This window comes from Ornithorhynchus anatinus, chromosome 2, assembly GCF_004115215.2.
Source record: "Ornithorhynchus anatinus isolate Pmale09 chromosome 2, mOrnAna1.pri.v4, whole genome shotgun sequence".
NCBI lineage: Eukaryota > Metazoa > Chordata > Mammalia > Monotremata > Ornithorhynchidae > Ornithorhynchus > Ornithorhynchus anatinus.
In genome coordinates, this window is record NC_041729.1 from 32,632,185 (window position 1) to 32,659,177 (window position 26,993).

At 55.5% G+C, this 26,993-nt stretch overlaps 1 protein-coding gene and 1 non-coding gene across 4 annotated transcripts; one reads left to right on the forward strand and one right to left on the reverse strand.

Moving 5' to 3' along the window:
• Window positions 1-778: 778 nt before the first annotated feature.
• Window positions 779-23,824, reverse strand: SLC5A11 (solute carrier family 5 member 11). Of its 3 annotated transcripts, none has more exons than XM_029058155.2 (16): window positions 23,520-23,824; window positions 18,436-18,625; window positions 14,090-14,161; window positions 12,910-13,014; window positions 12,246-12,305; window positions 11,086-11,190; window positions 9,465-9,570; window positions 9,111-9,191; window positions 8,350-8,555; window positions 7,429-7,564; window positions 6,770-6,877; window positions 6,100-6,250; window positions 5,464-5,632; window positions 3,492-3,707; window positions 2,075-2,237; window positions 779-1,519 (listed from the first exon to the last, which is right to left on the reverse strand). In XM_029058155.2, exons 2-16 carry the CDS (start codon window positions 18,568-18,570, stop codon window positions 1,317-1,319), a joined length of 2,016 nt encoding a protein of 671 aa, XP_028913988.1. In that variant the 5' UTR covers window positions 18,571-18,625; window positions 23,520-23,824; the 3' UTR covers window positions 779-1,316. The 3 variants fall into 3 exon arrangements, with proteins under 3 accessions (XP_028913988.1, XP_028913990.1, XP_028913989.1); XM_029058157.2 differs by lacking the exon at window positions 23,520-23,824 and adding an exon at window positions 23,435-23,512; XM_029058156.1 differs by lacking the exon at window positions 23,520-23,824 and adding an exon at window positions 23,349-23,432.
• A 1,484-nt stretch (window positions 23,825-25,308) lies between these two features.
• On the forward strand, window positions 25,309-25,446 carry LOC114809507. Its single transcript, XR_003757286.1, has one exon. It is a non-coding gene; the product is annotated as a small nucleolar RNA SNORA7 (small nucleolar RNA).
• Window positions 25,447-26,993: the final 1,547 nt, after the last annotated feature.

Consider the following 26,993-nt stretch of genomic DNA (forward strand, 5'->3'; position numbering starts at 1 on the left):
GTGCGGGTTGGTGTCCTCCATAATATAAAAGGGGAGGGTGGACGGCAGTGCATCTGGGGGGGGGGCATTATGGGAAGGGGTTTTGGGGTTTGGAATTTCAGGGAAATAGGATACAGAGCTGTAGCCTTAGGGCCTCTGCAAGTTACAAAATAAAAAATGACAACTCTCAGAAAGAGGTCCCGCCTGATCCTTGGGTGGGAAGGCCTCCCTCCCTCCCCTAGCCAGGCTGAAAGCCGTTCCCTGATCTGCTCTGAACTCCACTGCTATGACCCGCCTTGGGCACTCCCCCCTAAATATGGTCTTTTTCCATGTTGGTTTCATTCATCTTGCCATCCATGCACCGCTGTGGAAGAAGGCTGGCATGGGAAATCCTCGTGCTGGCAGGACCAGTTTTGGATGTATTCACAGGAATAGCTAAAATATGGGATTACTTCTAACTGTGGTTCTCAAGTGTTTACTATGTGCCAGGCAGTGTACTAAGCGCTGGGCTAGATACAAGCTAATTGGTCCAGACACAGACACCCGAGAGCTGCTTCTTCTTTACTATGTGCCAGGCAGTGTACTAAAAGCTGGGCTAGATACAAGCTAATTGGTCCAGACACAGACACCCGAGAGCTGCTGCTTCCGCAGTGAAGATTGCCTTGCTCCAACCGACAGGAGACCAGTGCTTAAGACTTCCGTAAATTTCCAGTTAATAGGAGCAAAATCCCTAGCCCTTGATTAGCCAGTTAGCATGTTGCCAAGGAAACCAACTGAAACATGACCTTCATTAGATACATTTTCTGTTTGGTCCATCCTTTGACTCCCAAGGTTTATTTTTAAAGCTAATGATTTCCAAAAAACCCTTACGTGGTAACTCATTAAACACTTCAACTGGCAATGCCCTTCTTGCAGCCAGAACTTAATGTTCAAGACCCTCCCTATAATAGGAGAGGGAGATGAGATCCAACCACATAAGAATATTTAGTGTCCTTTTCTCTGTCGCGTGGAGGTGGGTTCACGCCACTGAGACTGAGTCTTTGATGATGTTTCTCATCCCGGTGGCCCTGTGTCGTTTCTTTTCGCGAGGCTGGTGCAACTCAGATCAGTGTCTTCCGCACACTGGTTTCCTGCGCCAGGTTTACCAGTTCGCAGAGATGGGATGAAATGAAAAGTCTGAGTCTGCTTTCTTTCATAATACCTTTCCAGTTAACCCCCTCAACAAAAGGAAAAAAAAGATTTTTGTTTTGGGGGGCGGTTAATGCCCAGAAAGTGACATCTGATCATTCTTTTTTTTCTTTTCCACTAATTACAAATTAGGAGACGTGGCTGTTTCCTTAGGCAAAGAAGCCCCATAAAAATACCGCAATGCTGATGCAGAGAATCAAGTTGATATCCAGAATGCTCTTTATAAGGGGCTTCTCCGCCAAAACGACGGCCGGTTCGAGTTGGCTCGCGGGGCCTTCTTCAGGCTCGCTCTCCATCCCACAGAGCCAGAAGAGGGTTTCCTTCAGTTTTGATGGCTTTTTAGTACCATCACCTAGAATAAACAGTCAAAAGTGGAATGGCAGTGAACAATAGCAGGCCTCAACCTCTCCCTCCAGCAAGGTGCTAAACGAGTGACTGAATCTAAGGAGCTGAGAAATCTAAGACTCAAGGATGGGTAATCAGAAACAGATGTCAGACCTCCCGGCCTAGCAGTGTCTATATCAGCCCCAGAAATCCCATCTGTTCCTTGCAAAATTCAGTGAATTGTTTTAAGTCCCGAGGCAAGGCTCAGTCTGTTCCTCCTCCGTACCCTTCCTGGAAACTAAGAAGGGGATGAGTATCATCCCAAATACAAATGAGGAAATTTGAGAGTGTTTGAATGTATGTGGGTGGTTGGGCGGTGCGGGGAGGGGTCGGTGAAACAGAAGGTAGTCACGTGCTCAGCTTCCCGCTGGGAGACACTAGCTTGGGACAGGGCTGGAAGTGGCGCCGGAAATCTGGGTCCCGGGTCCCAGACCCCAGTTGCCCTATCTGAGGGCAAACGTCAAGTACAGTCCGACTCCAGTTCTGCTGGTCGCAAAGCTCAAGTGGCAGAAAGTTAACTCACAGTTTTTGGGGTTTGATGCATTTTCCTGAATGTTCATCTCAAGCTGGGGTCTGGCATTGCAGGGTTCAGAAGAGACGTTTCTGGGATCAGAGTTCAGAGGCGAAGTGGGCTGAACCTCTTTCATGGGGGGATCCTGGTAGGTAAACCAGGTGAGGCGGCTGACCTGATCAGAGAAAAGGCTCGTGAGGAGGGCATCTGTGGCCAGTGGTTCATTCCCGCACACTCCGCTCCTCCGCTGTCGACCTTTTCACTGTACCTCCTTCTCACCTGTCCCGCCGTCGACCCCTGGCCCGCGTCCTACCTCTGGCCTGGACCGCCCTCCCTCCTCAAATCCGCCAATCACACTTCCCCCCTTCAAAGCCCTAAGGAAGGCTCACCTCCAAGAGGCCTTCGCAGACTAAGCCCCCCTTTTCCTCAGCTACCTTCCCCCCACATCGCCCCGACTCACTCCCTTTGCTCTATCCCCTTTCCCCCCCCCAACACTTGTGTACATAGGTACATATCCTTAATTCTATTTATACTGATGCCTGGTTACTTGTTTTGATGTCTGTCTCCCCTCTTCTAGACTGTAAGCTCAGTGTGGGCAGGGATTGTCTCTCGCTGAATTGTACTTTCCAAGTGCTTAGTACAGGGCTCTGTACGCAGAAAGTGCTCAATAAATGCGATTGAATGAATGAATTCAATCATTTATTGAGCACTTACTGTGTGCAGAGCACTGTACTGAGCATTTGGGAGAGTACAGTACAATAAGAAACAGACACTTCCCTGCCCACAAAGGGCTTACAGCCTAGAGGGAGGGAGGGAGGCGAACGTCAATACAAATAAGATGACAGATACGGACGTAAGTGCTGTGGGGCTGGAAGCGGGGAAGAGAAAAGGGAGCAAGGCCGGCCGACACAGAACGGAGGGGGAGATGAGGAAAAGTGGGGCCTAGTCCTACCCTCCCCCATCTTTCACAACTGTCCCACCCCACCATCCTCCTTCCTTCTCTTTGAGAGCCATAACTCCACAAAAGAATCTCAGCTGACTGCCACTGTTAGATGGATCATGGAGACAGAAACCTTGCTGTGATCTCAATGAATGTGGGAGTCCGGCCTCAAACCCCTGGGTAGCTATGGGCCCTCATTTGACGGTCAAACCAGGTAGGGCTACACTAGGCACCTGGACTTCCTGTTTAGACGCGTCCCTGCCCACAAGGAGCTTATGGTCTAGTAGGGGTGATGGGGCCCACACAAGTCCACGTAAGTACACGAAAACAGACGCGATCCTTAGGAGGAAGAATTGAAAGGGAAAGAGGTGTCTGGATTGTGCCAAGAGAAGGGGAAAAGGCAGGGTGGGGGGTCGGGAGTGGGAGAAGCACTAGACACCGTCGCCTCCCCGATGGACGGGCAGCCCTCGGGGGAGCCCTCGGACGTACCATTTCTCTGGAGGGGGGTTCTGTAAACCAGCTGACGATCACCACCGTGACCGTGGTGACGGCCGTCAGGATGGTGGAGAAGTAGAGGTAGTGCACGTGTTTCACCACCCCGGGCCGGTCGTCCGGTTGGTCGCACGGAGGTTGCACGTAGATGAAGTCCAGCACCATCCTGACCAGGCCCAGCAGCAGGCCAACCAGCAGCCCCCAAAAGGCCCCCTGCAAAGCACCGGGAAGTCTGTTGGAACCGGAGGGGAACATGGGCAGCCCAACTCCGGTCAGCCAAATCCAAGCTCGGGCCCGGGCGCAGAACCACCTGGTCACATCGCCTCCTCTCTTGAAAGGTGCCCCGCGGGACGCTTCAGATAAACGCAACCGGGTTTCCCGGGTTGCTGTGTTATTTAATGTCCGAATGCATCAAGATCCTCCCTGCCCCTGTTTACCTCAGGCCTTCCCTCCTTTCTCTTCGTCTTCCAATAGCAATGATGATAATCACTGTGGGAGTTGTTAAGCCCCCGTTAGGTGCCGGACGCTATTCTAAGCACGGGTGGGATACCAGCCAATGGGGTTGGACACAGTCCCTGACCGACATAGGGCTTACGGTCTTAATGCCCATTTTTCAGTTAAGGTAACTGAGGCCCAGAGAAGCGAAGTGACTCGTCACACAGCAGACGAGTGGCAGAGTCGGGTTTAGAATCCAGGTCCTTCTGACTCCCGGGCCCGTGCTTGATCCACTGAGCCACACTGCTTCACCAAGGTCTCTCCCCGGTGTCTCCAGCCTTCCTTTTTACCCTCCCTGCTACCCCGACTGCCGAGACTAGCCAGTCACGCTCAGCGACGAGCCCCGGCCGGGCTCTGCCTGTTCACGTCCTTCACCGCAAGGAGATCCCTGGCCCTAGCCTCATCCCGGGGCATGCTGCTCGTTGAGACCCACCCCCGCAGGCCAGGACCAGCCCATCTCTTAGTCGCTTCAAGGAAACCTCGTTCTGCTCGCCGAAGGGACCCGACGCTTTGGAGGACGAGGACGAGAATCCTATCAGAGGCCCGCGTCCGTCCGCCACGGGGCCGGGGGCAGGCGGAACGGTGCTTGGTGAAGACGAGGGCAGCGTGTTTCGTCTGGGAGTAATGGACCCACTACACCGTCGAGGTAGGGTCCCCACCCTCCATCTGAGCCGTCCCGTGAGAATCGGGAACCGGAGCCCACGGCCAGCTGGGCCACCTGGGCCACCCAGGGACTTTAGAAGTCCTGTCTATGGTGCTGCAGGCAAAACCCAATGAAGCAGGAGGCCACGAGATTCCACCGGCGTCGAAAGCAGTACCACCGGGCCCGAAGCCTTGCAGCACCGTAGCCCGTGGGAACAGTATCTGTTGCTTTTCCCAGGCATGGGAATCACTTCGAAGTCAAAGCAGTAAACACTGGCGGTGTGGGGAACGACCAGGGCGAGGCAGTTGGGCCAGAACCTGGATCTGACCAAGTCCGGGAGGAGAGTCCAGTGCTCGGGAGCCAGACGGGGACATGAGACAGAGGCAGGAGGGTAGGGTTGAGTTTTCCCTGTTAAAAAGCCACATCCAGAAACGAGGTCCAGCACTCGAGGAGAGCAGCCCCAAATTCCCATTCCCGTTATTCTGTCGCATTCTGCTTCTCTAGGAGGAGGAGGAGGAGGAAGAGGAGGAGGGTGTGGCCTTGGGCAAGTTACTCAACCTCTCCGTGCTTCAATTACCTCTTCTGTAAAGTGGGGATTAACGCTGTCTCAAGCGGGATCGGACTGCGTCCAACCTGATATGCTGGTATCCACACCAGTGCTTAGTACGGTACCGGGCACATGGTAAGCACTGAACAAATGCCGCGGTTATCGTTATTATTAGGAGGCGGAGGACGACAACAAGGAGGTGTGGAGCCGCCCCTTGCTGGGAAAAGCCCGGGGCCAGATCCGCTAGCCGGGCGGGCCTGGAGGAGGGACTGCCTTGCAATTACCTTCTCATTGGTCCGGGTCCAGAAACAGCCCAGGATGAAGATGACGGCAACGGGTGGCTGCAGGTAGGAGCTGATGGACTGGATGTAAATGAAGAGCTGCCCCCCCTGGCTGGCCTGCACCAGGGGGATCCAGAGGATGGACACCACCACCAGCAGCAACACGAACACCCTGACCGAGAGAAAGACCCGGCCCACGGCTCCCGAACGGCCTCTCGTCTTCCCGCCCGGCCTGAGCCGAGCCCAGGCCAGCCCGGCCTGCCCTGCCTTTTCTGCCCTTTCTGCCTTCCCACCCCGACCCCACCCTGCCCCGCCCACCGTTTCTTTCCTGTCTTCTGCCACAGCCCCGTTGGGCTATAGACCGGTCTGCCAAAACGGCTGTTTGGGCTCCACCTAACTGAATCCAGCCCAGGACCGCCTGGACCACCGGGCACTTCCTCCTGCCGCCACAGCACAGCGGCCTTGCCGGGGCCCCCCGGTCTCCCGGTGGCCCAGGTCTCAGCCGGCCGCCGCCGGGTCCTGCCCCCCGCGAAGGGGCCTGGCCCACCGGCCGAAGGGTCTTGCCCGCCGTCGGGGGGCCCGGCCCGGTATCCGTCAGGGAGCCCCGCCGACCGCCACGGAGCCACCTCTGGCCCTCACCTGCCCACAATCACGAGTTCCCACTCGGAAGCCCGGGGCCGGAAGTGGCGCCACAGGTCCATGGTGAAGATGGTGCTGGAGCTGTTGAAGATGGACGTGAGGGAGGACATGAGGGCGGCGACCATCACGGACATCATGAGGCCCCGCAGTCCTGGGGGCAGAGGGAAGGAGAGGGTCTCCTTGGCAACCCGGACCAGCTGCCCATTCGCCTTCTGGTAATGAAGCCCCTTTGACCAGGAGTTGCCATTCTCCCTCTCCCCTCTCCCCTTCTCCCCAGATACTCCTCAGACCAGAGCGGGCAGCCGGGGACTAGACGTCCACCCACAATCCTGGGAGCGGGAGCCACCGCCTCACTACCAACTCCATCGCTCCGCTGCGCCTACAGCATCTGTGGGTTTGGGGGAGTCCAACAGGCCAGACTCTCGGCTGGGCTGCTGGTCCTGCTCTAGATGGAAGCTGGGGAAGGCAGAGAGGACCCGGGCAGCCTCCGTGAGTTGAGCTGCCGGGCCCAACCACAGGCCTCCGGGGGCTGCGGAGACCCTCTCCGGGGGAAGTAGAAGGTGGTGGGTCCTCAGGTCGCTCGGTCCTGCTGCCCCCCCCCCACCCCCCCCCCCGGGCCCGCCTCAGGGCCAGAGGCTCACTGCAGTCGGGGAATACCGATCGCAGTTACCTAGCGGCAGGAGTTCCAGGACGAGTTTGGGATAAGCTATGTCGGAGCAGCCCGAGGGATTGCCACAGATCTTCTGGCAGGTTTTGGGATCTGCACACGCAACCAGGTCTGCGAGGAAGAAACGCAGATGGAGAGAGAAGGTGACCGTGGGCCAAGATGGACCGGGAGGGCCCCTCAGCATCCCGGTAATGAGGGACGGGGAAGGGGAGGAATGGGGAAGAGTGGAGCGGTGAGCGGGCGGGGATGTGAGCCGGTGGGATCCTAGGGCAGGAAGGGGCTATGGGAAATGAGGGTCGATTGAGGAGGTAAAGGGGAAGGAGGGGTCTGCCTGACTCGTAGCTAGCCTTCGCTCCCCGATGAGCCCTGGGAGGCTGACTGCCTTGTCTCTGTTCCCAGCTTGGGTGGGACAATCCCTCTGCCAGGTTCCACCCTCTGGGAAAAACTGGGAAGGGGCAAGAGGGGGGTAGGTGGGGAAGGCGACAAAGTCAGTGGCCGAGTCAGGTTAGAGGAGCCCTCTCGAGGCCCAGGAAGGGCACTTCCTACAGGACCACACTGCCTCACCTCTCAGTTCTCTGGTTCAAGGTTCAAGCCGAGAGGACTGCAGAGAAGGCGGTGGGTGGGGCGCAACGGGGGGACCGGCTGTCCCTCGACCCCTTTACCTGGGAACAGGACGCGGCTGATCATGCCAGGCATCACCATGAGGAAAAGGGGCAGCACCTTCAGGTACGCTGCCAGCAGGGAGCCCCCCTTGGCGTGGGACATGTTCCGGGCTGCTAGGGAACGTTGAACAATGACCTGGGAACCACAGAAGCGGTTGGGGGGAGGGGGGGGGGGGCGCGGCCTAGGGACCGAGCCGCGTTGAGGGGATGGGAAGTGTGGAATGGGCTCCCCTCGCCACACCCGTGAGGTAAACTGAAGGTGCCCCTAATCCTAGTGCTTAGGAGGGAGAAGGCCCCACGTACCAGAAGTACCAACCTGAGCGTCATTCACCTGGGAGTCCTAGGTCGACTAAGAAGGAGGACCGAGGAGAGAGCAGGTGTAGACGGCGCCACCGGCCTCCCCGTCTCCCAATGCCTCGGCATTGCCCTCGACTCTTCTCTCTCCTTTTTACCTGCACATTCGTTCAGTCACCAAGCCCTCCTGGGGCCGTCTTCACAACTCCAGAATCCTTCCTCTCCATCCAGACTGCGCTGTGCCGGTACCATCACTTTTCATACCCATTCTCGATTTCTGCATCGGCCTTCTCACTGATCTCCCTGCCTCCGGTCTCTCCCCTCTCTAGTCCTCGCCTCATGCTGCTGCCCGGATCATCTTTCTAACAAATCGTGTGCAATCTCCACCCCCCTGCCCTTTCTACGGTGGTGGCCTTTTTTGCAGCGGGAAGAAAAAGCAAATGGGAAGAGAGACGGGTACCCGAGGACAGGCCGGGAATGGGTCTCCACCCGCGGGGCTTACCTTTTGACCCTTACACGGGCTCCCCCTTCGTTCCCTAGGGCCACCTATCCGAGCCCCCTCCCCAAGCGTGGCTCGGGAAGCAGCGGGGAAGGCAACGTCGGAGAGGCTCTCCCAGAGGAAGTTACCTGATCCGTACACCAGTACCAAAGAGAGGGGATTGAGATTCCAAGCAGAATTCCGGGCCAGGGGAGATCGGAATTCACGGGATCCCGGAAAAGATGGAAGGCGTCGTCTCTGGGCAAGCCACAGCTGTTGTTCGCGCTGCGGTTGCTGGCCACGGCAGAAAAGTATTTCTCCTTCAGCCCTTCCATCCCCCCAACTGCCGCAAAGCCTGAGAGGGAAAGGAGACGGCGACCCTGTCAGAGCTCAGCCCCCTGCTTCGGGGCTGACGAGTGCTGAGGTGGGCCAGAGGAGCGGGATGGCCTAGCGGAGAGAGCACAGGACTGGGAGTCAGAAGACCTGGGTTCTCATTCCGGCTCTGGTGTTCGTCTGCTGTGTTACCTTGAACAAGTGACATAACCTCTCTGAGCCCCAGTTTCTTCATTTGAAAAATGGGGTTGCGATATGGGTTCTCCCTCCCCCTTTGACTATGGGACAGAAACTGTGTTAGATATGATAGTATTGTATCTACCCCAGCGCTCGGCACATAGTAAGTTCTTAACGAGGACTGCAATTATCGTTATTATTTTCATTATTATTATTACTAGACTCGGACTCAGGCACAGACACCAACCAGGGCAGCCCTTCCAGAGGCCCCCTTACAGGACCGGCCGATCCCCCTAAATGCTCTGGAGACCCGAGACAACCAGGGAGAGACGAGAGTCACCGGGGCGAAAGTCACTTCCGCCCGAAGCCCGGGGAAGGGAAGGGAAAGGGAATTACGTACTGTAACAGCTCAGGATCACGGCTCCGATGAGCATGATTGCGGTCTGCAGGGCATCCGTGTAGATGACAGCAGCCAGTCCGCCTGCAGGGAAAGTAGACAGTGGGTACCAAGGGTGAGGTCTGGCTGGGGGCCGGGCCCCCCCCAGAACAGCCCGGCCGTGTCCCCTCAACACGGAGAGGACCGCGACTTTCCCTGTAGACCGGAAGCTTGTGGGCGGGCAATGTATCTGTTTATTGTTCCCTGTGCTCGATAACTATCACGGTAAGCGCTCGATAAATATCATTAGTTCATTGATTGATTGGAAAGAGGCGGGCAGCCCTGCTCTAGAACTCTCCTCCCAGAGTCCTGACGTACCTGCCACGGTGTAGATGGCAGTGACCAGCAGCAGGCATCCCACGGCCACGTAGAGGTCCAAGTGTAACGACTGCTGAATGAACAAGGCGCCGGCGTACATATCCACCTGGGAAACAGGAGTGGAGGCTGAGAACTGAAAGTAGCAAACCTTCAGGCCCTGAGTTGGGTGGCCCAGGCCGGGGGTCTGTTCATTCATTCATTCATTCAGTTGTATTTATTGAGCGTTTACTTTGTGCAGAGCACTGTACTAAGCACTTGGAATGTACAATTTGACAACGGATAGAAACAATCCCCGCCCAACTGTTCCAAACCAGCAGACGATCACTGCCTGGAGGGCCGTCAGGCCGGATCGAGGCCCGGGATGGGGGTATGATGGGCACGGACTGGACTGACTTGCTCCACACACCCCACCAGACCCGTCCCACCCCAGAGTCAGGCCAGGAAGCCGAAGTGTGCCACGTTTGAGGTGAGGGTGGGCGAAGGGGGATGAGTTGGCGTGCCCTTGGGGATGCCAACTCTGGGGCAGTTGGGGGTGGTGGTCCCAGGCTGGGAGTTGCCGTATCAGGAGAGGGAGCGCCTCGACATGTGAGGAAATGTTCCAAGATGGGGGTCAGAAGAAGGGGCAAGTAGTGTGGTCTAGTGGAAAGATCGTGGGGTTGGGAGTCAGAGAACCAAGGGCCCGATTCCAGCTCTGCCATTTTCCTGTCGTGGGACTTTGGGCAAGTCACTATAACTTCTCTGGGCTTCAGTTTCTATGAAATAAAGGTTAAATACCTGTTTGCCCTCCCCTTTACGGAGTGAGCTCCGTGTGGTCCTTGTAAGACCTGATTATCTTGTATCTTTCCTGGCACTTAACAAATACAGTGATTATAGTGATATTTTACTAAATACTATGTGCCAAGCACCGTACTGAGCTCTTGGGTAGATACAGGTACTTAGTGGGTGTTCATTAAGTATGCATATTTAATAAGGGAAAAGAGGAGGCAAGGCCTATCATGAAGGGGACCAGGAAGATGCGGCTGCTTTCAAAAGCGCGTCCCAGGCAGTGGGAACAAAATCACAAAATAGACCCCCTTCCTTGTTTTACAAATGGGAAAACAAAGGACCGGAGAGGATAGGCAACTTCCCCGAAACCATCTATCGGTCTCCTGAACCCCCAGTTTAGAGCTTGATCTGCTGAACTGTATTTGTCACCTCTCAAATGGCTGATTGTTTTCTGGACACTGTGGCACTTGGCCTACAAACCGTCCGTCCACTTATCACCGGCCGCTCAGCAGGTCCCAATCAAGGCCCTGTAAATTGCTCCATTTTTGCCCACGACGCTGTCGGTAACATCCCGAGTTGTGCTGCCTCCCCGCAGCCAAGTGGGGACTTCCTGCCGGGGACTCTTTTTTACTTCTTTCCTCCATTTGTCTTTGCTAAAGGTATCTATCCACCGAGTTTATTACAGAATAGGGCAGCAGCAGACCTAAGGTGGAACAGGTTGGAATTTGACCCCCTCACAGGGCTCCCAACACCCCCCTGAGGTTGCCAGACAAGTTCTTTGAGCTCTGAGCCGATCTAGGACCTCGATAAGAAACAGGGAATGGATTGTTTGGTGCGCAAGCGCCTTCCTTCTTACCGAGATCTTTGTGAATATATAGATGAACAGATAGAGAATAGCTAGGAAGATCGGTATCCTTCTACCTCCAAATCTCTTCTTTAAGTACTCCGGCATGGTGGTCACCTGCAAGAAAGGGACAAGGAGGCCAACGTCGTTGCATCTGTACAGAGTCACAGATACGGGTTAACCGCAGATCTGTTCTCCAGCCTTCCCTGTCCTTGAGTGACAGAAACAACTCTCAGCTCCTTTGGGTTTCTTAGGGCCTCTTGAACACTCGGTCATCAGCAGGAAGTAGATGAGTCTGAGGGGAAGGGGGAGCATGATGGGAAGGGTTAGTGTTTTCATTCCCTTTCTCTTCCTCACTTCTTTCTAGCACCCCCAGCCACAAAGTACAAAAATCACGGCTAGAAATCTTCATCATCTCCTCACGGCCTCCGTATTTTAATCCTCGGAGTCCGTAATCCCGGCATTCCCCAAACTCAATAACAATGGATGCTCTTTATCCTATCTTTCGACACCTGAGGCGCCGGCCGTTCGTTTCATGGCCAAAGGCCTGCTCTTCCGTAAAACCGACCAGAGGCATAAATGGGAATGGGGCTTGCCAGATCTCCTGCCTCTTTCTCCTTTAAGCCCCGTTTCTTCTTTCCTTAGAAGGGTAAGCGTCTGCTGTCTCGGAGAGCAGAAGAAGCTTTATGGATTTGATTTCAATCATCCAGGTGGGACTCCCAGCGGGGGAGACAGGGGAAGTTGAGTGGTCTGAGCACCGGTGGCTGCCTGGAACCCCCGGATCTGGTGGGCCTTTAGGGACACCTGGCAGGACCTGGTAAAGGCTCTTTTCTCTCATGGGTGTGTGAGGAAGTCTTCACTCCCATAAGGCTCCTTCCTTCCTGCAGGAATGGACTCTGGCCACCCCGGGGCTTTACAACTTGTTGTGCGATGGCACTTCCAGAAAGTAGTCATCGGTGACTTGCAGCCATTTTGGCTCTGGAGAATCTGGGGCACAGGAAGGGCCAGTGCCCTTCTCAGGGAACCTGCCTAAGCAGCCGGCCCGGGCTGCAGCCCCCAAGTTGGACAGGAAGGGTCCTGGAGAGCCCGGGAGGTTCTGCGTTTTCCGAGAACGGCTATGCCCTCACGAGGAAGTCCCAGACAGGGGCAGCCCCTGGGCCTGCCCGACTTACCCCACCTGCCACGTAAATGGGAAGGAAGAGCCAGGCCAGCATCAGGACGGAAAAAATCCCCTGTGGAGGAGGAGATCGCAGTCAGCTCCTGCCCATCCCTGGGCAGAACGCCATTTCTTAAAAACAGAAAAAACTTGAACCGTTAACACAAGAGATTCATTCATTCATTCATTCGGTTGTATTTATTAAGCGCTTACTGTGCCGCAGAGCACTATACTAAGCGCTCGGGAAAATACGATACAACAGTAAACGGTGATGATAGTTGATGATAGTGACGAAGAGATGACGGTTTGCACCTCTTTTCCCAGCTGATTTGTGTTATTTAAAGTCAAAATGCAGAGCAAGCCCAGCAGCTCCCGCTCCTCTCCTCACCCACCTGGCTGGGTCCCACCCTAATAACAATTTTTATTAACAATTATTAGGGCCGGGAAATAACGACGTGCCCCGGGCCAGGGTCAGGGTCCCGCTTCTGGAAGTCCGAGGGGATTCCCCCCGCCGGAAACCGAGGGGAAGCCTGGGACCGAGCCTCGCTCCAGGACCCACAGGAGCAAGCCCGCTCTCAGACCAGGTGCCGGGGGTGCAGGTCGCCACTCGCTGCACTCTTGCCAGCCCACCCTCCCGCCCCCGGCCCCGGGGAAGGCCGCACCTGGAGGGCAAGACTTACGTTAAACTCGAATGCTGTCGGTGAAATTCCCACGGCGGCACCGGAGCCGGCCAGGCCAATGAAATGGCCGCTGCCCACGTTGCTGGCAAAAAGGGAGGCCCCTACCTGCAGAGACAAGGGACTGGCTGCCCAAGGGCCCGGGAAATGGCAGCTTCGGGCCCAGAGTTGCCGGGAACGCTGTCTCGGCCTCCTGGATCGGTTCGGGCCTATCTCGGGATCCACATTTCCAGCCCACCCACCGCGGCCCTGGCCCTGGCCCCGGACGGTGTTCTCTGTGACCCATCCCCAGTGCTCAGCAGAGTGCTCTGCCCCCAGGAGGCACTCGATCATTACCACTGACTGAGAAGCAACATGGCCTAGTGGTTAAAGCACAGGCCCGGGAGTCGGAAGGACCTGCTTCTAATCTACGCTCCGCTACTTGTCTGCCTTGTGACCTTGGGTGAGTCATTTAACCTCTCTGGACCTAAATTTCCTAATCTGTAAAATTAGACTGTGAGTCCCATGCGGGACATAGAATGTGTCCAAGCTGATTACCTTGTATCTACCCCAGGGCTTAGTACAGTGCTTGGCACAAAGTAAGCGCTTAATAAATACCCTAGGTCAAGACCCGGCGGGGGACTCTCCTGGGCAAAGGATGCAGTGCATCTGGTTAGCGGACGGGCGTGCTCTAGGGGTGCTCCCAGAGAGGGGTTGGGGGTCGGGGGAGAAAACGAGCAGTTAAGTGTAACAGGCTGCCAGTTGTCACCCCTAAGGAAACCTCCCCCGAGATGCCCCGCCCCTCCTCCCACTTTAGGGAAGGCAATTTCTCTCTCACACACACACACACACACACACACACACACACACACACACACAAAACAGAAAGTACCTGAACCCCAAAGCTGCCCTTTTTGTTGGCTGCCAGATTGTTGGCTTCAATCCCAGAAATCTCTGCCCCCTCTCCCCCCCACGATCCGTCCCCCTCCGCCTAGTCTGGGGAAGGCTTTTGTTCCGAGGAACCGCAGTGAAGTTGTGTTTCTGGGTTGTGGGGAGGCAGGGGCAGGACTCCCCTTTCCGCCCCCTCCCAGCAGGGGAGCAGAGGAGCCCCGCCGGCCCTCCCTAGTGCCTGGGTCCGCAGTCGGGGGGATGCTAGGAGGGAGAGGGACCGGGGCGGGGGCGGCCGCTGGGCCGACGTACTCACCGGCCACCAGGCCATGTCCCCTCCGGCCAGGAAGTAGCCCTGCACCGTATTCCTCTTGGTCCTGCACGTGGACTGGAAGGAGGAAAGAGAGAGCACACATCTCTCGTGGGAGGACCCCGCCCGTGAACTGATCGGAACCAGGAGGCCGGCACAGCTTGGGGGTGGACGGGCAGCCGAGGGCCTGGGTCCCGGAGAGCAGCCCCGTCCTCTCTCTGTGCTGCTCCTGTGCCGCGAGCTTCACTCATCCCTGGCTGGATTTGGACCCGCCGTTTTAAAACCATCCGGAGACCCACGGTGGCCTTGGCTCTCTGGGCCGGGCTGGGCCAGACCGGGCCCGGCCGGAAGAAGCGGGCACTCGGCCCCGGTGAGCCTGCCTAGGGCAGAGGCAGGTAGTTTGGCTCTTCGTGCCCAGCTCGGAGCCATCTGAAGGCCCGATTCCCATTCAGACCCTGACCCAGGAAGCCACAAGGCATATCGAGGCTGAAGGAACTTTGAAAAGTCATTTGTTCTATTCCCCTGGCTCCAAGCCCTCCCAGCCAATCTAATCCTGACTATCCTGTTTGTATCCTGGTCAACACCTCCTTTAAAGTCTCTAAATTACTCAGTTTTCTCCTCGGAGAAGTTAGGCCTCGCTCAGAGAGGGCCCCAGAGGCCGGGGCTCACAAAGAGCTGGACACGGGTGGGAGAGTGACGTCGTCTTCTCTCCTGTGAAAGGGGGAGATGGTTTTCCCCTTTCCCCACTAGCTGGTGGGGTGGAAATCGCAGGGGAAATCGCAGAAATCCAGTTTTTGAAATCAAGATTAGTTCTCCCCCAGTTCCAAAGCATTTGTGGGTGTCCTAAACGAGATTCTACCCCAAGACAGACAAGCTGCCCCGCCAGGCTAGGCTCAGGACACCAAATAAAGTGCCCAGAGAAATGCCACACCCAGACTGCGAGTCCCTCGAGGGATAGGATCTGTGTCTAATTCCCACTTGTACTCTTTTTCCCAGTGCTTAGTACAGTAAATACTACTCCTACGGAAGTAGGCCGGTGCCTTAGGGTCACGCGGCAGACACACGAAGAAACTGCATCTAGCGGTGGAACCCCAGGAGCCGGGCTAGTGCCCAAACACCTCAGAAGCCACTCATCCCTTTAGACTGTGAGCTCTCTGTGGGTAGGAATGTGTCTCTATGTGGTTATATCGTACTCTCCCAAGCGCTTAGTACTTTGCGTACAGTAAGTTCTCAATAAATACAACTGATTGAATGAATGAATGAAACCGCTTCACAAAGCACCCAAAAGCCCCGGCCTCTGCAGACCTGCAGGACTTGGGGGTCAGGGTTTGGACTAATGGACACATGCCCTCCAGGACCGGGGCACCGGTCACCCAAAGGCCGAGCCGGTATTGATGAGGGGATCCAAGGCCCCTGGTGCCCGGAAGCCAGCCCTCACTGGGGGGTTGTGAGGGGATCTGGGCCCCACCTTTTTCGGCACCAGTCCTCACTGGCCGGGCTGCACGTTCAGGGAATAATAATTAATAATAATTATGGTACTCGTCAAGCACTCACTAAAGTGCCAAGTATTGGTCTCCAAGCACTTTTCTAAATGCTGGGGTAGATACAAGTCCAATCAGGTTGGACACAGTCCCTGTCCCACAGTGGGCTCCAGTCTTAACCCCTCTTTTACAGATGAGGGAATTGGGGCCCAGAGAATAATAATAATAGGGTATTTGTTAAGCACTTCCTATGTGCCAAGCCCTGTTCTAAGTGCTGGGATAGATACAAGGTAATCAGGTTGTCCCACGCGGGGCTCACGGTCTTAATCCCCATTTTACAAGTGAGGTGACTGGGGCACAGAGAAGTAAAGCGACTGTCCCAAGGTCACAGAGCTGACAAGTGGCAGAGTCAAGATTAGAACCCACGTCCTTCTGATTCCCAGTCCCGTGCTCTAGCCACTGAGCCATGCTGCTTAATGGAGGATGAGGGGACCCAGGGCCCCCCTGCCTGGCACCTTTAGCCCTCACGGGCTGGGCTACGGTGCAAGCGCATATCAAGATTCTCAAGGATCCCATCCAAGCTTCTGGGTTGGGGCCCACCGGGGAACAGGGCTGAGGTGAGTATTCTGTCCCGGACCGGCCCCTCCTCCTTCATAAGGGCCAGGGTGCCACGTCCTCAAGGGCCGGCCGGATGGACGAGTGACCATTAGGGCAGCCTCTGCTGAAGCAATTGCCCCAATTGCCCGTCTTTATCGGTATTGACAGAGGTGAGTGCTCACCTTGGCTCTGTAAAAGGCAAAGGCCGTGGCTCGTCCCTGGGCCTTGACAAATAACTGAACAAGTGCGAAGAGGAAAAGAAGTCCCACACAAGGCCGAAGAACTGAGCGTGTGCAAACAGAGGGGATCAACCGGATTATGAATCAGACTACTTAGATCGTGAACTCCAAGTGGGACGGAGATTGGGTCCCACCCGATTAACTTATATCTATCCCAGCACTTAGGACGGCACTTGACGACATAGTAAGCGCTTAACGAGTGACATAATTATAATTATGACTGTAATTATTATTATAAGGAGCTTTAGAGACCATACTACTGTTTGCACCAAGTGCCAGAGCACTAGGGACAGAGGCAGGGGGAGAAGTTTTAGGAGAAATAGAAGTGGAGGAGGAAAGAAAAGTGGGGAAATAGGGGCTCAATGCCTGTTCTTCCTCCTACTTAAACTGTGAGCCCCATGTGGGACAGGGACCGTGACCCATCTGTGTATACCGTACCTTCGCCAGGGCTTAGTACAGTGCCTAGCATATAGTGAGCGCTTAGCAAGTACCATTAAAAATTTTTTTAAAATGCAGCCTCCTGGAAGGAGCCTGGCACTGGAAGTCAGGAGACCTTGGTCCTTTCATTCATTCATTCAGTAGTATTTATTGAGCTCTTATTAGGCGCATAGCACTGTACTAAGCGCTTGGAATGTACAATTTGGCAACAGAGAGAGACAATCCCTGCCCAGTGACGGGCTCAAGGTCTAAACGGGGGAGACAGACAGCAAAGCAAAACAGAACAGAACAAAACAAGATCACATCATCAAGGTAAATAGAATCAAGGAGATAGGCACCTCATTAACAAAAGAAATAGGGTAATGAATAATATATACAAATGAGTACAGTGCTGAGGGGAGGGGAAGAGGGAAGAGCCGGGGCGGGGAGGGGGAACGCCGGGATCCTAACCCCAGTTCTGTGTGATCTTGAGCAAGTCGCTTGATCTCTCTGGTCCTCAGTTACCTCATCTGTAAAATGGGGGTTAAGATTGTGAGACCCACATGGGGCAGGGACTGAGTTCACCCCGATCAGTTTGTATCTACCCCAGTGCCCAGAACGGTACCTGACGCATAGTAAGCACTTAACCAATACCATAATAATACCAATAATAATATTATCTACCCCACCCAGTGCTCAGCACAAAGCAAACATTTAATTATTAAGAAAAAGACGGTCTCGTGGATGCACTCAGCACCCAGCACCCCAGCACTCCATCGGGCCTCAGGAAAATACTTCTGTGGGACAAAGCCCAGCAGAGCACTGCCTCTGCAGCGGACTCCCCCCCCCCCCCCACCAGAAGATACCCCCGAGGCTACCGGAAACAAGGACGCGGAGAGGCCGGATGTGGCCCTCGTCCTGTGCCAGCGGAGGGGGAGGAGGGGACTCTCATGACCAGGAGGTAATTCAGTCTTCCCAACCTCCCTCCCCTGTCTCTTCCTACCCCGGTCTACTGCTTCACCCAGCTAGGCACCTCCCCACGGGAACTCTGTCTCCCCCTGCTCTGTTTCTATCATGGCTCTACCTTCTCCCCCAATTCGCTGGCTCCTACCCTGGGCTGCAGTCTTTAGTCCCGCCCCACCCCTTCCACCCTCAGACCACCTGAGCTGCCAGGATAGAACATGGGCCTGGAAGTCAGAAGGTCACGGGTCCTAATCCCGGCTCTGCCACTTGTCTGCCGTGGGACCTTGCGCAAGTCACTTCACTTCCGTGTGCCTCAGTTACCTCATCTGTAAAAGGGGGATTAAGACTATGAGCCCCCTGTGGGCAGGGACTGTGTCCAACCCGATTTGCTTATATTTCCCCCAACACCCCCAGCTTAGTACAGTGCCTTGCACATAGTAAGAGCTTTACAAATACCACAGTTTATTATTCTCCGATAGGCCTGGAACTACATCCCTCATCTCACTGAACTTCTCCTTCAAGGCTCTTGTTCTCCTAGAGGGAAAAGGTCAGGGGGGAGGACAGGAGAGAGGGATGGGAAGAGGATGGACCAAAGAGAGTGAAGGATTTTGAGGGAAGAGGAGAATGGGAGGGAGGAGTGGCTTTCCAAGCTTACCCATAGCCCAACAGCCAGGACAAAGACGAAGTAGAGCACCAACACCACAATGTCCACGGTCTCCAGGCTCTGTTCGGGAAAGGCCTCCATGTTGTCAAAGCTGGAGAGCGGGGGGCTGCTGGCTGTGCTCTCCATGGCCCTTGGGGTCCGTGAGTGACTAGGAGGGGGTCGCCCTTGGAGTTACATCTACCTGTGAAGAGGGAGGAAGCCCCGAGGCCGGAGGATAAGTTACTGCACATCCGTGAGCCGCAGGGAATTGAGAGATCACGCTGGGATGATGGAACGACTGGGACGATCACGAATCAATCAGGCAGTCGTATGTGCTATGTGCAGAGCACTATACTAATCGCTCGGGAGGGTACAGTGTAACAGAGTTGGTAAACACATTCGCTTCCCACAGTGAGCTGACAGCCTAGAGAGGGAGAACATTCATTCGATCGTATTTATTGAGTGCTTACTTTGTGCAGAGCACTATATTAAGAGCTTGGAAAATACCATTCAGCAATAAAGAGAGACAATCCCTGCCCACAATGAGCTCACAGTCTAGAGGACTGTGAACACTCACCAGGATCAGGGCAGACACCCAATATGTGCCTTTGAAATGCTTCTGGGAGCTTTTCATTCTTTCCCTGCTTTCCCCCAGTGCCCACCCACCACAACCCATCTGCATTTCTTTATAAAGCAAGCCCAGCACCTAATAGGTGCCCCGGGAAAGGCCGATGTTGATAACGGTGTTGGAACCTTCCCTCTCTAGAAGTGCCCCTCTTCTCCCTGCTCCAGACACCTCTTCCTGAGGCACAGCTGCCTCTGCCACAGCCTAGACCTGACCCTGCCTAAGCGGAGCCCTGCTCTATTCGGGGCAGCGCCCGCCTAGATCTTCTCCAGCTCTGGAGACGATTGTCAGGGCGTTTCAATGCCCCAGGACAACAGAGTCAAATCCAGGACAATTGGACTCCAGGGCCAGACTGTCCCAAAGCTTCATCCCCACTCTGATCCTCGCATCCAGGGTTGGAGGGCCGCACTTGAGGGTGTAGACTGTAGACTGTAAGCTTAGACTGTAGTCTAGGTTCTAGACAAAGGAAGTGCTCAATAAATACCATTGAAAGTTTGAATGAATGAACGAACAAATCGATCATTGAATGGATGGATGGATGGATGGATGGATGGATGGATGGATGGATGGGTGGATGGATGGGGATTCCCAGCCAAGAGCCCCAGTCCTCCCCTTTTACAGCTTGAGTCCCTGTCCACATCTTTTATACTTTTTTACTTGCCCCTGCCTGTAACTTATTTTAGTGTCTGTCTTCACCATTGCTCCTTAAGGGGAAGAGGTCTAACAAGCACTTAGGATGATGCTCCGTACACGGTGAACGTTCATTATGCTTGAATGATTGATTGACTGACAACAGATTCTGGGTAGGATTGCAAGGAAGACCCAGGGCCAGGAAACTTTTGAGGGGAAAAAACAAGGTGAATGAGCCTCTGGGTTTTGACTCCAGACAACGGGCAGATGAGCCAGATGCCATTAGCTACTTTGGTAGGTGAGGCCAGGCGTCCTGGAGATGGGGAAGATTTACTTTTTACTCTGCCTTGGGCAACAGTGGTGGCACCTCTGCCTGGCACAGTGAAAGGCAGGCCACATCCCAGCTTCGGGCCCATCCCGCTGGTGGGAACCTTAAATGCTTAGAGAGGGACAGGACGGTGTGCTGGTGGCTGATAAGGGGAGGTCCGGTGAATGTAAATTCCTTGAAGGTGGGGATCACAACTACTTACTCTAGGGTACTCTCCCCGGCGCTTAGTGCAATCTATCAATTAATCAAGCTGTAAGTGCTCGATAAGTACCGAGATTGAAATATTATTGATTGAGGCCCAGATGACCTATCTTTTAGGCTCTTTCAAGGCTGTGACAGGGGCAGCTCCTCCTGCCCAGGGTGGCCAAGCCAAAGGCTGAGGGGAGAGAAAGAGCTTTCTGGCCCGGAGGGGATGGGGGGAGAGGAGAAAAAGGAAGAGGGCAGAAGAAGACACCCTGGCTTCAAGGGAGGAAAGGAAGGAGGGGAAGTCGTAGGGCTACACCTCAGCACCTGGAAAGGGAGCGGGCAGGGAAGAAGGGAGAGGGGTGGGGTCTCCAGAGATCCATCTGCAGATGAAAAGTTCCGACTCAGGGATGGGCCCAAATCCTTGAGCCACCTCTCTCTGGGTGCTACAGGCAGAGAACGGCTCACTGGACACAGTTCACTGGGCTGTCTGAACAGAATTCTAGGCCCTGAGTGGAGTCTGATCAAGTCCCCCAGAGGCAGATTGTTGGAGAGCTCCAGCTCGTGTCGATGCACCAGTCAGGGGCTGGGGGCAGGAGGGGTGAACCTGGCCCATTCAGAGGCAGAACGATAACACCCTTTTGCCTCGCTCGGGGCAGAGCGAGTCCACTGCTCGGCTGCCTCCCTTCCTTCTCCAGCCATTCCCCGCTAAGGTCAAATGAGCCACTCGGTGGTTGGGTCTCGGCGGCCCGCGTGGTTGGATTGGGCCAACCGGCAGCCATCTGACTGGGCCGCTGTGGTCGGAAAATCAGTGGAAACGTGTTTTGTCCCTTCGCCGCCCCAGAGATGGACCGGCTCGGTGTTCCAGCCTCAAAAGCCCTTGGAAGGGGAGAACAGGGCAAAGTGTGAACTGTCCTTATTTAGTAGGAAAACAGAGCTGCAAAGTCAGCAGTCTCAGAGCTGGAGCTCTCGGGAGTCAGGACAACAGGGTCTCCAGGCCCATCTGTCCTCCCTCCTCCCTGTGGAACTTTGGCCAAGACCCCCGGGGCTCTCTAGGTCTCGCTTTTCCCATCTGTATAATCGGGAGACTAACCCCAACTCATTCACTGGGGTGTCATGAGGATGAAGGAACTATGGGATAAGGATGTGCATTTACTTACTTCTTTCCTTTCCAGTCCCCAACAGAAAGGCCTAGGGCTGAGCTCCTTTCGCTCCAGAGATAAATGCCCCAAGGCTCAGAGATGTCAGGCACCTTGAACAGCAACTAGTCAAGCTGGGATTGGAACTCCCGGCTCTGCCACTTGTCAGCTGTGGGACCTTGGGCAAGTCACTTCACTTCTCTGTGCCTCAGTTACCTCATCTGTAAAATGGGGGTCAAGATTATGAGCCCCATGTGGATCAGGGACCGTGTCCAATCTGATCAACTTGTACCTACCCCAGCGCTTAGAATAGTGTTAGTATACTTACTATACTATACTATACTTAGTATATTGTACTTAGTATAGTGTAGTGTTAAGTACATAATAAGTGCTTTAAAAATATCAAAAATCAAACAAACACAAAAAGACTCACAGCCCTTACATGCCCAGTCCATCTTTAATTCCCCTGGGGCTCCCTGTCAGTTTATGAAATGAGCATCAGGAAACTTACTGCCATCAATCTCTGTCCTGGGCCTCCTCTCCTCTGGTTGGAGCCCAGGCTGCCTCTTCCACCATTTTAACCCACTGAACAGAGAAGGACCAGGAGTCCTCTCTCTGCTGGGTCCAGCACCGGACTGGAGGCTCAGAGAACTCTCCACATTTCCTTCCCCCCGGGGAAGGCCGGCGTGGAGTCAGAAGGGAGCACGTCTACATCCCGAGGCGTCGGAAGTGGGGGTGAGACAGGTGCACCCTTGCCAGAGCTCAGAAGCAGTGTGGTTAGAGCTCAGGCCTGGGAAACGGAAGGACCTGGGTTTTAGCCCCGGTCCCCGACATGTCTGCTCTGTGACCTGGGGCAGGTCACTTCACTTCTCTAGGCCTCAGTTCCCTCATCTGTAAAATGGGGATTGAGACTGTGAGCCCCATGTGACACAGGGACTGTGTCCCATCTGATTAACTTGTATCAACCCCAGTACTTAGAACGGTGCTTGGCACATAGTCAGTGCTTAAGAAGTACTGTTATTATTATTATTGTTGTTATCAGGAAAACCTGGGAGTCTCTGAAGGACTGAGGGATGGGGTCGACAGAGATGACCCGATTGCTGAAACTAGAAGTGAGCCAGGATGAGCTGGTAGTGGCCCGAGCTGGAGGTCGGGGCATACATGGCGGACGCCCTGAGACTTCTGGGTCCGCCAAGGCTGGTGGGACAACCGTTCAGGCAGCAGGAAGTGCCGTTGGAGTGACCAAGAAGTGAGGACAGAATAACTTCTGGTTTGGCGCACCCCGTTTCCGGCTCCATGGAGCCCCTGTTGAGAGACCCAGCCTCCGCTCGTCCAGACTGGCAGATGCAGAGCACTTAGCCGGCCGGCCTTTCCACGCTCTCCAGAGGCCCAACCTCGGCTGCCCCTCAACCAGCCGGCCCTCCCTCGTGGGGCCTGGAGCGCAAAGCTTCTCTCCTGCTGTCTGGCCTGGGCTCGGGCCAGGGTCGTCCGCAGGACCCGAAAAGCGACTGGCCCGTTGCTAGGACCGGCCGTGCTCACCCGTCCTCGTTGGCCCTAACCCTGCCCACGGCCTCCTGGAAGGCTCCGGCGCTTCCAGAGGGGAAATCAACAAGTCAGAGATTGAGTCCCAAGATCTCGGGCCTAGAGGTGAAGCGATTGGCCAAAGGAGGCGGGACACCCCCTTCCACCTGTTTCCAGAGGCAGGGAGGAGGGGCACGCCTCCTAGCAGGCCTCAGCAGAGCCGTCCTGGCCCCCGGGAGGGGCAGGAAGAGCGGGAGACCGAGGCCGGAAGCTGTGTCCAAGGTCTTCCGACTCCCGAGGGAAACCAGGGCCCATTACACGCAGCTCTGCCTTGTTCATTCAACTCCCAGTGAAATCAGAGAGCAAACTGCAATCTCTGCTTGGCAGAGCAAGACAGATGAGGTAAGGTGGAGGCGAGGAGCAAATCTGCCTCAGTTTCCCTCAGCTCCCACCGCAGCTTAGAGTGGGATCCATCTGTTGGAGCCCCGAGGCGTCTTACCTGGTTAGCCTGAGTTCACCATCCTCCCCTCGGGGACCGTAAAATCCAGCCCTGGCACCAGCCCCCAGCCCGGTACCCCCACGGACCTGCGAGGGGTGGCCTTGCAGCATGAGACAGTCGCTTCCACCTCAGTGCCAAGGCAAATGACGTCCGGGGGAGAAGAGATCTCACCTTCTGCCGTTCGCATTCGCTTGCCGTGGGGCAAACTCCAAACTCCAACCCAGACCGGCTGCGATTGGAGACGCCTAACCCCTTGGAGCTGTCACATATTCCGCCGACAGCGCCCTGGGATCAGGAAATCACATTAAACTCCGATCGGTTTGCCTCTCGTCCTCCTCATCGCTCCCCCGTCGTAGGGGCTCACCGAGGGCTCACCCCGAGTCCCGGCTCCACTGCCGGGCCTGGGGTCGACGGGGAGGGGGTGGCCCTAGAGCTGGGTCAGGGGGCTGGTGCTACTCAGAGCTGGGAGGCAGAGGCTCCCTCCCGGTCCCTCCCCCGCCCGCCCGTGCCAGGCCGGGAGAGGACAGGAAATGGGCACTTGGAGAGAGTGGGAGGGAGGGAGTGGGGAGAAGAGCGTTAGGACTCGGACGTGTGAAAGGGAGTCGGAGGAGCGAGGAGGATGGGACGTTAGCAGTGGAAAAGCCCCATGAGATCACTGGTCTCACTCCCGCCCCCTCCCTCCCCAGCCCCTCGGTCCCGGTACCAGAAGGTCCCGGACAATTCACCAATGCCGCCTTTGTCCACGCAAGGTGCTGCGTCCAGCTGCCGGGGCCCTCTCTCTGGCCGAGGTCGACGCCCCGCATCCTTCGCCTACCGGGCCCCGTACACCAGGGTATCTCTTGGGGTTGAGGTCCGAGGACCCCCGGGACGGCTCGCTTCATCTACGCGGCTGGACCCTCCCAGCCCTTGCTCAGCCGAGGACCGTATTCGATCGATAGGTGGTATTCAACACCGGGAGGCCCCAGGGGGCAGGGCCCAGCAATGTCCGCTGCACGGCTGAGGTCTCAGGGAGGTGCCGTTCCGTCCTCCCGTCCTCCCCACCTGCCGTCGCTCCGGATGCACTGCCGGGCCGGGGCGACTGGCTCAGTGAGTGGGGACGATTCGGTGCAAGCCGTCTCCGCTCCTGGGAGATGGACTCAAGCTCGGGTCCTGCTGCCTGTAGGACGGGGCTTTTCCCTCCTAGACACTGGTGTCTGAGCAGGGCTCGCGAGAATGACAATCTGTCAATCAAGGATCGAGTGTTTACTGTGTGCGGAGGACTGTACTTGGAAAAGTCCGTTACAATAACGGTTTTTGGTAAATGCTGGTCTTGTCTCGTCTCATGCTGTCGAGTCGTCCCCGACTCATAGCGACTCCGGAGACACATCTCTCCCAGAATACCCCACTCTCCATCTACGGTTGTCCCGGCAGTGTATCCATAGAGTTTTACTCTGGGCCAAACACCGTTTTGAGTCCTGAGGCAGATACATAGTAATCGCGATGGGCACGGTCCCTGTTCCACAGAGGGCTCACAGTCTAAGTAGGAGGGAATAGGCTTCAATCTCCATTTTACAGATGAGGAAACTGAGGCAGAGAAGTTAAATGACTTTATCGCACAACGGGCAAGTGGTGGAGGAGCTAGACATGTAGACAGTAGAGCCGGTAGACACGATCCCTGCCCAGGAGCAGCCTGAACGGGGATCATACCTATCTGCTCTATCGTACTTTCCCAATCCTTTAGGGCCCGGATTCTCTCCACTAGACAACGCTCTATGGAGAAGCTTGTTGCACCCTCTTGTGGATGTAACTGAGGGTGGGACGCACTCGTGGGAGAGTTATCGCACTCGGAGCCTTCAAAAACAGCTCTGAAATGGCTCGGTTGGTTCTAGAAATAATAGAGGGAGGCTTCGTCCCTGAAGTGGCTGACTGACTTTCCGCCTCCTCTAGAGCCCACTGGTTTTCAACAAGATACCAGTGGCGGTCCCTCTCAGGGTCGCACCTGGAGAGTTTCCAGTACTCTACCAGTCTCGGCTAGGGGAGGGAGAGTCGAGCAGAGGTATACCCCTTCCATTCCTAGCTTGGACAGTGGCTAGCGAGTGGAAGGCCATCTGCAACAAGTCAAAACTCACCCGTGTCGGGCAGCAGCGGCGTGGGAGAGAGTCGAGGGCGGAGACTCAGGTTTACAGTGCCGAAGGAGGCTTTTACCGTACTTTTACCGAGGAAACTCTACGGATAAACTACCGGAACGATTGCAGATGGAGGTGGGGCGTTGTGGGAGAGATGCGCCCGTGGCGTCGCTATGGGTCGGAGACGACTTGACGGCGTAAGACAAGACAAGACCAGCGGGAGGAAAGGACTGAAGAGGAACAGGCAAGAGGGAGGGGAGGAGAAAAAGCAGGTGGGAGAAGGACTGGTTTAAAGTTAATCCTTCTATTTATTGGATTTCAAAGTCATCTCCCCCTTTTGGAATCAAGTGCGTCCTCTCCGGGAAAGAGGAAAAAGGACTGGAGATAATCCCGGCTCCATCACTTGTCTGCCGTGTGACCTTGGGCAAGTGACTTAACTTCTCTGTGCCTCAGTTACCTCACCTGTAAAAACTGGGGATTAAGACCGTGAGCCCCACGTGGGACAGGGACTGTGTCCAATCCGTTTATCTTATACCGTGTCTTTGCACACGGTAAGCGCTCGATAAATACGATCGAATGAATGAATGAATCTACCCCAGCACCTAGTACAGTGCCTGGCACATAAGAAGAGCTTAACAAATACCATAAAAAGATAGAACCCGGGAAGACCCCAAAACTGGACATGAACATCCAGAAGAGCCACCGACCCCCACCAGAACTGAGAGCTCGATCACTGCTTCTGGGGGCACGGGCCCCTCCCTGTGAAGGAAGATCCCTGGACTATTCATCTCCAGGAGTGGAGGTACGGGCTGTGAAAGATGGAACATCCCTGAGGAGTTCATGGGAACCAGCGAGTCTCGAAGCTGAAGCCATCGAGCCCCTTCCTTCAGAAGGAAGACCTGAGTCCACGGGTAGGCGGACTCATAAAGTGTGAATGTGACGGGTACACGCCAATCAGAAGTAGCAGTGGTCCATCGAGGGGAGCAGTCCCCGTGGTCAGCCTGCTTCTCAGACCCCAAGGCGAGCCCCAGGATCGGGGATCGCCGCTGTGGGCGGGCGGCAGGGTGGGCACCTCACAGGGCACAGTGATGGTGTTGCCAGGGAGCTGGGTCATGCCGCTCCACGAACCAGTCCCTGGCCCTGGGCTCATCCCAGGGAGAAAATGGCTCCGGCAGCCCGGTTTCGCCAGGCACAGTGCTGAGTCCCCTCAGCCACGGGCTGCTTCTCAGAGAACCCAGCTTCAGGGACTTTTGTTTGCGGGGACAGAGTAAGGGATGAGGTGGCGTGCACTGGAAAGAGAAGCAGCGTGGCTCACTGGAAAGAGCACGGGCTTTGGAGTCAGAGGTCATGGGTTCGAACCCCAGCTCTACCACTTGTCAGCTGTGTGACTTTGGGCAAGTCACTTAACTTCTCGGTGCCTCAGTTCCCTCATCTGTAAAATGGGGATTAAGACTGTGAGCCCCACGTGGGACAACCTGATTCCCCTGTGTCTACCCCAGCGCTTAGAACAGTGCTCGGCACATAGTAAGCGCTTAACAAA